Here is a 13,967-nt window from a genome sequence, read left to right as displayed (position 1 = left end):
ATACTCCGGCCAAGGGTCGGATTTAAGCACAGTATGTAATTTCTGCAGCAATTAAAGAGTAAATGACTCTGTAATGTAACATCTGATGTAACACAGAAATCATGGTGAGAGATGAGTTAATGTATCACAGTTTTATTCATGTTACATTCACTGACATAGTTTCCTGTTATGTCATTTCATTCTAATGAAGTATCTGTTAGTCATTTTTAATGTTAACATCAGTAAAGTGGATATGACACCATTGACAGGTGACCAAACGAAAGGGGTCATTTACATTAAATAAAATTACAGTTTTTCTGCTTTTTTTTTTCTCTTCTTTAAAAATTCGGTCATTGTTGGAAACATTTGATATAATAAATTTCATGAAAATGATTGTTCACACTGCAGAAATCTAAATCTTACCAAGTGTATTGTTCTCATTTCTAGTCAAAATATCTCATCACACTTAAAATAAGACATAATCATATAAAGAGTAACTTTTCAATGCGATATAATAACTTATTTTTAGACAATAGATCTTGAAAATCTTATTTCAAGAAATCTTACAAGATAATTTTCACTTGTTCCATTGGCAGATTTTTTTTTGTTTGAATTAAGCAAAAATTCTTGAAATAAGCAAAAAAAAAAAAACCTCTTCCAGTGAAACAAGTGAAAGCTAGCTTGTAAGATTTCTTGAAATAAAATTTTTAAGATCTCTTGTCTAAAAATAAGTTCTTATATCTCACTGAAAAGTTACTCTTTGTGTGATTGTCTTATTTTGAGGGTGATGAGATATTTTGACGAGAAATGAGAAAAATACACTTGGTAAGATTTTGATGTTTTTTTCCAGTGCAAGTCAACAAAATAGTAACATAGGCCTTGACAGTTTTAGATATTTTAATGCCGAAATGTTCCATCTTATGGGGTCAGATTTAATGCACACAATATATTAACAAAGATGTGTGTATTCAGAGAGAAACACTGTTTAGCTGCAGTGAGCATTAAAGCAGAGAACCTACAGGAGAGTTTGTATCAGCAGGTGAAAACTACATCATCTCAGCTCGGATCTGCATCTTTGTCCAGTTCCACTGTGACATACAATAGTACTGTTAATAATGCGCATTATCCACATATTCATGTAGTTGGTTTAATTTCGGGGTTTTGAGGCTGCGGGTGAGGTGGGGTGGGGTGGTTTTGAGAATTGTTTCCCCCGACAATAGATCAGGTTCAACCACATTTCATCGTGTTCATAGTCAAAAGCCCGTTCTTTCCCGGAGTGGAAGAGGGTAAATAAGACAGAGAAAGGGCTCATTGTTGTGGAAGGGGCTGGATAGTGGCAGGCTGGATGATGTGTTCCTTTGCTTCGAGTCGTAAAAGGGAAACACATGTGTGCTTGTAGCATTGTTAATAAGCTGTAGTGCTGAATACCCCAGTGGCCAGATGTTATGGACAAATGTCAAACAAACGCTCTTACTCCACTCTTGGAGCAGGGCTGGAGAAAAACTGTTAGGAGCGTCACTGTGGGGAAAACAGAGCCCCAATTACATGTGATGAATGTTTTGCAGGATACTCATAAGGATTCTCAGGACGCGCGCACACACATACAGTATCTAAGTGTGAAATCATCATGTAGAGGATGCCAGCTGTAAAAACTATTGCACGTAAACATGATGAAAAGTTTGATTATTTCTCATTTCAGTGGCTAGAAGGGCAGAGGGCCTTTAAAGATGGAAGTTCGGGATGAATAAAGTTTTCTGTCCACTTGGCTCAGTGCTGTGGATGAGCAGAAAAGTAAACAGATACTAGAGAAGATTACGGTAATAATGGTAAAGAATATGAATCAAACCACAGTCCGACCACAACATTAAAATGTGGAATTGATTTTAAGTTGGATTTATGGACGGACAGACAGAAAGGCAGCTACACAGACAGATGGACTGATTGAAGGTTTTGGAAATAAATTGGAAAAAAAAGAAGTTGGTGGAGGACATGAGCTTTGTCAGATGTAACCGGACCACTTTTCTTACACTTGACTTAAACGGGTCCAAATGACTCACAGCAGCTGCACCAGGTTCTCTTGGCATCGTAAAGTCAACGCTTTTCACCACTAGATACTCCACTGAGAAGTATGTATTAGTCCAGATAGTTAAGATGACAGCATGGTGAAAGGAACACACAAATGATTTAGTTGAGTTTATATTTTAACTTCTGATGAACATTCATAATTTGGATGGAGATGGAGATGAGTGTATTTGTATGAGACAGTCGCCTTCTACTGTTGTTACATATACTTCAGTGTGTGTTTTACATGAGCTTTTAATTATCAGAAAACTTTTCTTTTTTGTTCCTATATGTTAACACAAGTATTTCTACTTTCTACGAATAATTGTCAATTATTTTCATTTTGCATCATCAAGACAAATTTCAACCTAAAGGGGTCAAACAATAAAGTTCAAGGTTCAAAGGTTCAAAAACTCCCATAGAATAGAATAGAATAGAATAGAATAGGCTTTATTGTCATTACATTGGTTGTGCAACAAAATAGCAGGTGGTCTCTACCAACGACAGTGCACTTATATCAAAATAACAACACAATAAGATACAGACATATGTGGAAAAAAAAAATGCTGTGCAATTGAAATATGTACAAATTAGAGATATACTGTATGAAAGGGTAAAATAAAAAAAATATAAAAGTAGTATAAAAATGTGCAGATGTAACAGTGTAAACGCTGTAAACATACATGTAATCATACATGTGCCAGATATGAGGCACATGTTCAATGTATCACACACAACGAATGTAAGAAGACAAACATGTTAAGAGACTGAGACAAGACCATGGAGAAAGAGAGTCTTAGTGTTTTGAGTAGTATTTATTTTACATTTTATTTGATATTAGAATAGATTTATAATTTTTACTCTATATTATGACATGATGGTAAGTTTTAGTTTCTTCCTCCTCCTATGGTAAAGCCTCATCTAATGCTGTAATAAAAGCAGAGGCTAATACCATTTTTGGTCGATAACCTTTTTTTACTCAGTATCTTGATCCTGGCCCACCGTGCTACAGTGTGCACACCATCCCCGTTTTAACTCTGCTGGATCTTAACGATAAATCTCCTGAGAGAATCGTAGACCTGGTTGTTAGTGCAGTCCTGGTGTTCACCCCAGCAACTGTAACATTTTATTACAGCGAAATCGCCTGATGTATTTAGCAGAGGTCAGCTGTGCCACTGATCCGTAGCACAGGTGTTCCGTTTCTCCATCTGACACAGGTTTCTTTTAGGTTTAGGTTTCTTCTATGATCGACTCTCCATCTGAAATGTGTCTTTACTTGACCCCATTACTGCTGTTGGCAGCGAGAGAAACAGAAGCAGCCTCACACTGGCTCGGAGTTGGCACGCCGATCTCTCATCCAACATGTCCGAGGCCAAAGCATGACTCAAAAAGGAGCATATGATCTTTTCTCTGGTTCCCCCTGACTGACAATGTATACTCATTTGCAGAGTTACTGTTTCAAATTACAGTCACATTATTGCAAAAGGAGAAAACAAAAAGTACACCCCACATAGGGGCCTGCCTACAAATAGACACAACTGAAACTCTATTTTGTTCTTGGGTTGTGAAATCTTGCAAACCAGATGGAGCTTTTTTTAAACTGAAGACTAAAGTTTGTTTCTTGTAAATATTTTCAGTTTATTTGTATTTTTTTGATTGACAGCTTCGGCCTTGCCCTCACCTGGAGCAGGACGTCCTAAGTGACTGCCTGTCCATGCAGCACCTCCAGAGCTCCACGCCCTCACAGCACCTCTACAACGGAAAAGATGGACGCTCCCCTGGTCTGGGCCAAGACATCTTCACAGGTGCACACACATTGGACTGAGCTCTTTCATCAAACATGTGAACACATTATCAGAGAGGAAACATCAGGTTTAAGGTGTTCAGTGTTAATGCAGTTCAGTTTTATTGGGAATATCACCATGGTAACTAGTAGCCCACAGCCAACCGCTCCAGGACAGGTTATGATTTAGTTAAAAGATTAAAACTTACAAGAGCACCACCTAGTGACCGACCCATTGTCTTCTTGGCGCTGGAACGGACACTTAAAGGCCCATTCATGCTCCCTTTACATACATAAACAGGTATGTCTATTTCCAATGGTGTGAAGCGTTACTGTTTTCATATTTCCATGCATCCATTGGTTTGGAATGAGAGTTTATCAATCCATCCACCAGAGGACACCACTCTTAATTAACATACTGGCTGAATACTATGAAGAAGAGTAAAGTTTTTTCAGAAGAAGAAGAAGAAAGCCAAATGTGGTGATAAAAGAGGAGGTATTACTAATGTGGATACTGATGTTGATATTGAGAGGGGTAGTTGTTGTAAATAAGTTGGTAGTTTTTCACTAACTCACACAGTCGCTCTTTGAGAAGTTCTACCATTTCTGGAAATTATTCTCTTCAAATCTCAACACTGCCTCCATGTTTCCCGATGGTACTGCTGCGTATTCTCTGTTTGGACTTGCATCTGCAAGCTCGCAGGGAACAGACAGAAATACGCACATAATGAACGCAGAGCACGGACAGAACGGTCTGTCTGTATACGTATGCGTCTTTCACATAGAGCATGAATGGACCTTAAGGGTGTGTCACCGTTCCTTAGAGAGCCTGTGGTAAATGGACATTACATAGGCTTTATCCACTTGAATACCTTCAAGGTTCCCAAATCTCTTTACTCTGTATCTTATTCACCCATTTGCGCACACACACACACACACACACACACACACATACATACATACATAGGGGTTCAGTGTCTTTGCCCAGGACACTTGGACATGTGGACAGGAGTCAGAGAATGAACCAGTACCCTTGCAGTTTTGTGGACACCCTGCTCTACCTCCTGAGCCTCAATGACACTGACTCTCAGTTTTTAGGGACTGTCTGCACCAGGGATGACCACACTTTTTTGACTTGTGAGCTACTTTTAAAATGACCAAGACAAAATGATCAGCGGATGCTCAGCAGGTAATACTATCAACACACATATTAGCAGCTGGATTAGCTAACACTACTGACTCTAATGTGGGTTTGAGTCCTGGCAGGAACGTAAACAGCACCGTCATTTAGCCCATAGGCTAGTTTCTGTTTTTTTTTTCTTTTTTAATGCCATGTGATCTTCACGCATTACCTTTGTGATCGACCAGTAGACTGTGATGTAGGTATTGGACACCCCTGGTCTAATCCCTTTATCTTTCCATCACAAGCATCTATGTTTTCATATTTGTCCTTTACTTGCTTCCCGTAAGAAAAGAACAAATATGTGCCACCGCCAGGGTTTCAGCTTAATGAATAAATCTAAATTTATTGTAAATGTCATAAGAATACATCTAGCTACACATTCATTTAATAAAATACACTACTGTAACTATAGTCAGATCCCCTTATGTCTTAATGACAGAACAGTAATACTCCTTCCCTCCTTCCTTTGGTTGCATATTAGTCATATATTGTATATTTTCCTTTTCTCATATCTGTTCAGTATCATAGTTTGTTCTGGGTTGATTTAACAAGTTGATAACCACCGCTGTGACAGTGCTTATGCACGATTGTGGCCGTTGAGTTCAGCTTCACTAATTTCTTCTACATAATGCAATCTCTCATTGACGTTTTTTATTGCTTTTTTTTCCTTCAATAAATGTCCTGGGCTTTACTGTCCATATTCTTGGGGAAACTGACACCAGCTACAGCTTTCAAAAAAGGTTAACAATGTGTTATTTAGCATCCAGCCAACCCACAAACATATCATACATCTCTGTAACTTTTAAACAATGTTTTTATGTAGTTTCAACACTCCAAGTTATTGTAGGTTTGTGCTACGTGCAGTTTCTGCTGACTAAAAATGATGATGAACAGATAGAACCACGTCTAGATTAGGAATAAATCCACACATGGACCCTCCTGCCACTTGACTGGCTTCAATCTGTCAAAGTAATGATGTATTATGAACGGTGATGTTGGGTCAGGGGAAACTGAATTAACAGCAAATAAAGTTAATCCTCTTTGGCTGGACTATTTGTTTTATAAAATTGGGAATAGGGTTGTTACTTCTTTTGTTTCATTTCAGAATTTTGTAGTTAAACTTGGGCAACAAACACATGTGATACTACATAATCATTTGGCTTAATTATAGACTGTCATATGACACTAATCATAGCACCATGATGGAGCAGATGAAAATGTGAATGCAGGAGACTGGCTACTGCCCAAAATATCAATGGCCAGCGAGTATTTGTTCCAAAACAGAAGAACAGGCCTGTAACTGAGGTCTGACCGCCAGAAATCCCAACACCTGGCAAAGCAATCACCCAGTCACTGGTGGTAATCAACAACCATGTCAACATTCCCACAGATGTATTATAGTAATTTTGAGCTTTCAGGCAGCAAAAAAATCCTACTTTTGTTCAAACAAATACCACTGCTGTAATTTGTTCTGTACAACTTATACACATTTAAGTTGGACTGTATGATGTTATTTATATTTAGCAAGAAATGTTACAACCTTGTACTTTTATTTGTTTTTGTTGAATTTCAAGGCCATTTCATGTTAACCCATCATCTTGTCATGCAAAGGCTGCAAAAACCATTAGCTACTGCAATAATCTGGGAGCCTTTACTCGTCACGTGTGGCCTTTAAAGTTGCATTTTTCTAACTGATGAATTTGACCGTCACTGTGCGTCAACACTACACTGGAATATAAAGCAGGGAGATGAATGACAATAACAATCTTGAAGACAAAGCAGATGCCCAGCGGTGTCTTTAGCTTATGGACACATCTGTCCTTGTTTCTCGTCTGTACCCTTTCCAAGCTCCCCGTTGCTCTCTGTTATTGTTGCTGGAACTCAGATGACTGTGAACACTGAGTGTGTCTTTGACCAGGCCTCTGAGTTTTTGGCTTTTTACCCTTGCTCCCTTTCTGTTTCTTAGTGGATGTTGCCTGCTCTTTTGTTGTAAATGGTTTAAAGCCCTGAGGAAGTTCGCTTCTCCTGAGCTGATGCCAAGGCGTTTAAGGATGCAGTGTTATTCACAGCCCTTGCCAGGAAGGGAGATGTTGCAGGTTGGCATTCAGGATTCCCATTTGCATGAATCTTACTTTGTGCTCAGGCCAATAGGATGCATGTTAGAGGTGGGGCATTATTAGCACTTGTGGAACAGAAAATGAGTCATACTTCCAGTCAGAGTTAAACTTGTTTTTCTGTTGTGCGTCTGCTCTCATTCACATGGCTCTAGTGAGACTTACGAGAAGCCCCTCTGTTTTATAGAGCGTAATTAGAGCATTCTGTGATTAACCAGAGGAAGGACTGATCAGAGTTTTAGTGCAGAGGTTTATTTGCTCCTGTTATTATGCTGAGTGCCTCATATTCCTCACCATCTTCTTCTAGCACGGTGTTTTCTTCCTGAACTGAACAAGAGGCCGTTCAGACCCGTCCACGACATCCTCAATACATAATAATCCTCCACTAACTCTTAGAAGAGTGCCATCAGATCTGCACTCCCTCCCTCTGCAAGGAAGCAGCGATAAAATTGAGGCAATCACAGCCATTATTTGTCGACTGTTTTGCTGGTCTGGTAGCAGATGTTGGGGCTAAAGGGGAAAACATTTAAGGCCAGTGATTGATGATTTGCGGGTAATGAATCAAGCTTGTAACCATTTCAGAACGCTGTCAGAACAGGCTTTGGCATGCTTCCACTTGAGAACAGCTGTGTATGGAAACGGCAAAACCAGGAGCACCGATCCTCTCCCGTCCTTTCATCTCGTCCTGTCTTCTCCACCTGTCGCTGGTAACTGCCCCAGACAGTTAGCACACAGCCCTCCTCTTGGATGCTGGGAAACAAATCAGCCAATAAATGGAGCAGAAGATAAATAGATTTACTGTGTCTGCAGAGTTCAGCTCAGTTGCTCCTAATATCACGAAGTGTCCAGTTTTTCACTAATTAAGATTAAGCTTCACAGACAAAGACGCATTGTAATAAGAACAAACAGGGATCTCTGTAAAATTCATTAGCTTTAGGGGTTTTTTTGCTCAAAAAACAAAAACAGATCCATCATCATTCACAGCTTGAAACATTAGAAAATTTTGGCAATGTACTGCTTGTACTAGAAGAAAATATTTACACCCTCAAACACTATTGTGTCAACAAAAGGCAAATCAAGTAATCACAAAAATTTCCATTATTGAAAAGAGACTGAATGAGAGAATGTTCTGGATACATTGGAAAAGAGTCAAGAAATTGGCTGTAAGTTTCCATTAGTGTGCTAACAATTGAAAGAAATCAAAGAAACCAACATTTTAATGGCTTTGTCTTCTATTATTTATAGGGAATAGACAGTCTCAGCAGTTACAGCCCGTTGTCTATGACACATATCATGTACGTAGTACATTCAGAATCATCATGAGTATCAGTACACACAAACAGAGGTGATCCAGTGACCTTATTCCCCCTTTTAAATAGCCTACTGTTCAAAGTCACTGCTGAAACATATGTTACATTTTACTTCATTATGCTGTAATAAGAACAAGCAGCTGAAAGGACAAGCAAGGCCAATCCCTGTGGCAGCACAAACAATGTACACTAAATTACAAACAGCGCAAACATAGAACTTTTTTTTTTTAACTGAGAATTGGATGAGGATTGTCAAAACAAAATCCTGTTGCCATGAAATAGCTTTTAATTTTCTCAAAGAAAAGATGGAGTGCAGGGCCCTAGAGTTTGTTTGACACATTTACTAAATTAGCTTTGTTTGTCTTTCAGGCCTGTACGCTGGCTCCAGCACCCCCCATCACAGCGCCTCTGTGGAGCTGCTCTCCCCCAACGCTAACCCCACCTCTGCCGCTGAGCTGCCTTCCAGACAGCACAGACTGGAACGGGACCTCGGCAGCCCTCATCACCTGTCACCTTTGGCTGCGATGGATGGGACGAGAGACGGGTGAGTCATCCACATACGTGTAATATTTTCACTCTGCTACAGGATGGAAAATAGATAATTGTCTTTATATTCTCTGCTATTTTATTTTCCAAAACACCTTGTAACTCTACTTTTTAGTTAATTATTGTTGTTATTACTAAGATGTTTAAGTAAGGTGATAAAAGAATGTTTCATTGATTGATTACTGTATTGATTTTTATTTCTCCAAATGAATATGAGGAAAATGGGTCCTCATATTTAACAGCCCTCGTCATGTGACCACAACATGAATTGCTGATTGACATCCTCAGTTCACATAAATATGCTGCGTCCAAAATTCCATCGAGACCACAGCCTTGGAGTCAACAGTAGGGTGGACCAACTCTGGAAGTCCTCGCAAAAGAAAAAAAAATTAACAAATTTCCTGCCATTCTGAAACATTTAAGTGTTTTGGACCTCACAACCCAAACTGTACGACAAAAGGAAAGCTTACAAACCTAGAAGAACTCTGGTCATGTAAAAGAGTCACATTTGTAATTATTGACTTAAAATAATACAAAAAACTGCAGGTTCAGCTCACTAATATTACTATTTACACATTAATACATACACAATTGGGCAAGGTCAAGCACGTCACGGATGGACAACCTACTACTTTTTGATTCATAACTTTTGAACCAGACAAGTTAAAGACAGATATTACATATAATTATATAGGTCTGAATGCCATCTTAAACATACTCAAAGGGCAAAATTTAGTTTCAAATATTTTTAAATGAAAAATATCAAAAAGTACTGCATCACAGATGGACAAAACATTTCCGTCAGTTTTTTGCAAATTACAAAGTTCTCAAAAGGGAAGTTCCTCTGACATTTTCATCTTAAAATTTATTCAGTGTATACCTTAAGCCCTCTATTTTACAACCTAATAATTGGTTAGAGGAAAAAAATATCTTATCATAGCTAAATAGCACGAGTTTTGAAAAAATGGCAAGGTCACGGATGGACAACAAAAGTAAATATCAAATTAAACATTTTTTATTTCTATTATCAATATCATATACATTTTTTTAACAATATTCACAACATACAAATAATATTAACATTATATTCAAATGTATTTTGCATAGATACTGTATATGCATTTATTAATTTTAAACATGTGTGTTTAGAATATGACATAAATCATATAATAGTCAAATATCAATGTGTTTGGAATAAATTTAGTTTATGAGAGTTTATAAAATGAACCCAGAATGATGGCAGAAAACTTTCACTTTCATCACTTTCCAACAATTCACACTCTTAAACTCCTCAAAAAAAAAATTTCAAAATTTTTTTCTCATTTCAAAATACATTTTCCTGAAAATGTAAGTAATTACCTACCCAAAAATATAAGTTTGGTATAGATTATTGTAATTTAATTTTTTTGATCAGATGTTAACCTTCCGTTGACTTCACCCAATCAGCAATAAACAACAGAACTGGAAAGTACACAAATATACACACTATGACCTGCAGCTCTCCCCTTTATGTTCAAACCATCATTTCATGACACTAATGAAAAGTGAAGCCTCAGAGTAGAACAGTAGAATCCCTAGTGTGACAGAATCTTAACAGTGATTGGTAATTACACCTGTCAATCACTCCTACCCTCTTTATTGATCTCTGAGCTCCCCTCAACTCTGTCACAAGAGGAGGTGACAGATTTTTGTTACCTCTCAGACCACTTCTGTTAAAATATCCATAAAGGTAACTGTGAATGATGGATTTTTTGCCAAAATATCTCCCACCCCGAAGTTGTATAGTACACATAGTGAGTACGTAGTGCACAGCTTGGGATTTTGAAGCTGAAGTCATACAATGTCACACTCTATTGAATTCTGCTTTTATAGCTCAAGTTGGCACCATAATATGTAATAATGTTTTCAACATTTCTTGCAGCGTACAATATATCATTATATTTATAGATGTGTCCTCCAATCCATACAAACAGATCATGGGTCATTCAAACTTTCCTCCTCACATAAGCCCAACCCTGATAATATCATGATCACACTGTGTTTCATTTGTTTTGCAGTGATTTATCATCCTCATTCCAAGCTGAACCTTCGAGCGAACTCACTTAGATCATGTTAGTTTAAGCCTCTTGGTCTTGCTGACTAAACCATTTGGTTGTCTTACTGGAAACAGACTCAACTCTACACCCTCTAAGATGTCCCTAAGGGGGAGAAGGGCTGTGCCGGTCACAAAGGGGTCAACATGACACATCACCAGCTCTATTTCTGGCACTCATATCAGTGTTCATAAGGTCCCCCATCTCTACTGGACACTACAGCATCAGCGTGATGACTGAACCGCTTGGCCGGACATGATTCACACTTTAATGAGTGTAAACTGTCAAAGCCGTGTGATAGCATCATGTTCTATTGTTTATTATTCAAAGGTCCCTGTTTTGATTCTTGTTCTCTGTTTTACCCTCAGAGAACAAGAGTCAGTGCATTCTTAATGAAAACACACTAAACATTTCACACTGTGATTTGTTAATGTGTCATACATCAAATAGAAACAGTTAACTGCATTAAATTATGTCATTTAAAATGATGATGAATATTTGTTCTTAAATTAGCTCTTCTGGGGATACTTTTAATGAATATGTAATAAAACTTTAAAGTAGTGTTTAGAACTAAAGGGTTATTTCACATATTTTAAGGGGTTGTATGAGGTATTCATGCCAGTGTAACGCCCACAGTAAATGATGTTTGACACAGCCCAGTTTGGAGAAGTAATGACATAGAAGCTGCGTGAAGGACTGCAGAGGACAATGCACTTGTTGAATCCTTACATGCTAGTCTACAGCTGTGTCAGTCAGTTACTTGAGTTTTTTCTTTTTTTTATGTCAATTTGTGATCTCTGTGTGTTAACATATTAACTCAGACAAGAATCAAAGTAATGTTTTAAGTAACAGTACCAGTATCCTCTGTGTTCTTCAAGGTAAAATGAGTTAGAAAAGTTTGTTACATGGCACCATAAAGCATAAAAGAGTAAAAATACTAAGAATATATTATACATGCAAAATGATACTGATTTAAGTGGACTTTTTCAAGAGCAGCAAAATATTTTTATGGCTGGCATCATCCATATCCACAACCCACTTTAAAGTAAGCTGGTGTTGTTACATCTTCAGCACAAAAGTAAAGGAACACTATTATCAACCATTTAAACATATTTCCAAAAGCTGTCCCTTTTAATAGAACGCATGGAAAACAGTTGAAAGAGGTGAAACATACTAAAGGACACATGAACAGGGACTGTTCTTTTCATGTTTCTCTCTCTCTATCTGTGTGTGGGTTTGGGTGTGGGTGTGTGTGTGTGTGTGTGCGTGTGTGTGTGTGTGTGTGTGTGTGTGTAAGAGGTGCAGCGTGTTTCCTATTAGTGCCAATGATTTCCCCAGAGAGCCAGCAGAGCAAAGTTACAGAGCCCGAGTGTCGTCAGGAGGCACAGTGTGTACTGTACTAAACAATGTGCCGAAACCAGGGAGGTAGAAAAGGAAAATAGCCTTTTACAGTTTAATAACATTGAGAAAGAGTGGATGGAATCAAGCTTCATAAACCCTGTGTTACAGATGTGATCATGTTTCGTAAACATGCTTTCTTTTAACTCCGCGGTCGGCTCTTTGGGTGTCTGCGTGTGTGTGTGTGTGTGTGTGTGTGTATACATTTTTATGTGAGTATATGCAGCATAGCTGTATGACAGAATGAGGTTTGATTCTTTCTTTAAGAGCACGAGCTGTGCATGCTTTTGTACTAGAGTGTGTCACTGTGTGTGGGAGTGTGTGTGAGTGAGGGGAGTTTACATATAGTAATCCAGGAAACACACATGATTGCGTGTGATTGGGGTGTGAGGCACAGCAGACCGGTCAACTTCCAGCACAAACAGTGCAGCCGGCCGACGCGGTGAAAAGCTCTGGATGTAAACGTCCGAGGGCCGCTCAGACATGTCAGGTTGGCCTGGAAGCATCTGGAAGGTGATGTGTTGTTTCAAGCCTTGAAAGCAGGAGGAGAACACTGTCGAAATTACCTTGTGGTTTTAGTGCCTCTTTCTCGGCGGCATGCACAATTACAAGTGCGAGGAGAGGAATGGAAAGTGAAAAGGACCTGAGTAGGCCATGGTGTAACTACACAGGCAGGGTGACATATTGGATGTGAGACATGGGTTTGTTCTTTTGGGCTCTTGATGAGGAACATCTGAACCATTTTCTATGCACACATGCATTTGTACGTCTCTGTGAACGAGGATCACTGCGTGCGTGCGTGTGTGTGTGTGTGTGTGGTTAGCAGTGAGAATCTCCTTCTCCCCCCACATATGTAACTTAAGTACGCGTTAAACCATATGAGAAATCTCTTTTTTGTTCATATTTATCTTTACTTGTCCTTCTAGAGTTTCTGCATACTTGTCATGTGACACATTATTGGATTTATCATTATTATTATTATTATTATTATGCTTGATTGATTTTGAAAATTATTTTATGTATATATACATACACACACAGACACACACACACATACATACACAAACACAAATAGCAGACCATAATAAGGCCCTTAATAAATCTGAATATATTATTTCTGGTTAACAAAAAAAAAAAAAAAAAAGCTTTATCAGTAGACCATGTGATTTACAAGTCATACTGAAGAACTAACTATTTTCATTTCTTCTACTTTAATGAAATGAAAATGTTTGCCTTGACAGGGTCACTAGTAATCTGCAACCTGTTACATTCCAAAAGTAACCTGTCCAGCACTGCACACACAGACACACACACTGCACCGCTCTATCTGTTGATCATACAGTGTGGGACACGAGGGTGGGGTAAGCCATAAAAAAGTGAGCTGTGGATCTACAACGAGCTGGGCATGAAACGTCTACTTACATTTGCCTGAAGATGGAGCATTTGATTTACATGTTTAAAGTCTTAAGTATACAGGCTGCTGCCAAAGTCAATATGAGT

At 38.4% G+C, this 13,967-nt stretch overlaps 1 protein-coding gene across 2 annotated transcripts in view; it reads left to right on the top strand.

Moving 5' to 3' along the window:
• Positions 1–13,967, top strand: part of glis1b (GLIS family zinc finger 1b) — a 114,038-nt gene that overhangs the window by 87,199 nt on the left and 12,872 nt on the right. For both annotated transcript variants that reach the window (XM_030132805.1, XM_030132804.1), the window contains exons 7-8: positions 3,704–3,845; positions 8,800–8,974. In XM_030132805.1, coding sequence (XP_029988665.1) covers positions 3,704–3,845; positions 8,800–8,974 — 317 coding nt within the window. The remainder of the gene's footprint in view (positions 1–3,703; positions 3,846–8,799; positions 8,975–13,967) is intronic.

This window comes from Sphaeramia orbicularis, chromosome 4 (assembly GCF_902148855.1).
Source record: "Sphaeramia orbicularis chromosome 4, fSphaOr1.1, whole genome shotgun sequence".
NCBI lineage: Eukaryota > Metazoa > Chordata > Actinopteri > Kurtiformes > Apogonidae > Sphaeramia > Sphaeramia orbicularis.
The sequence above is the reverse complement of the archived record's forward strand: the minus strand, read 5'-3'. Positions and strand labels throughout refer to the sequence as shown.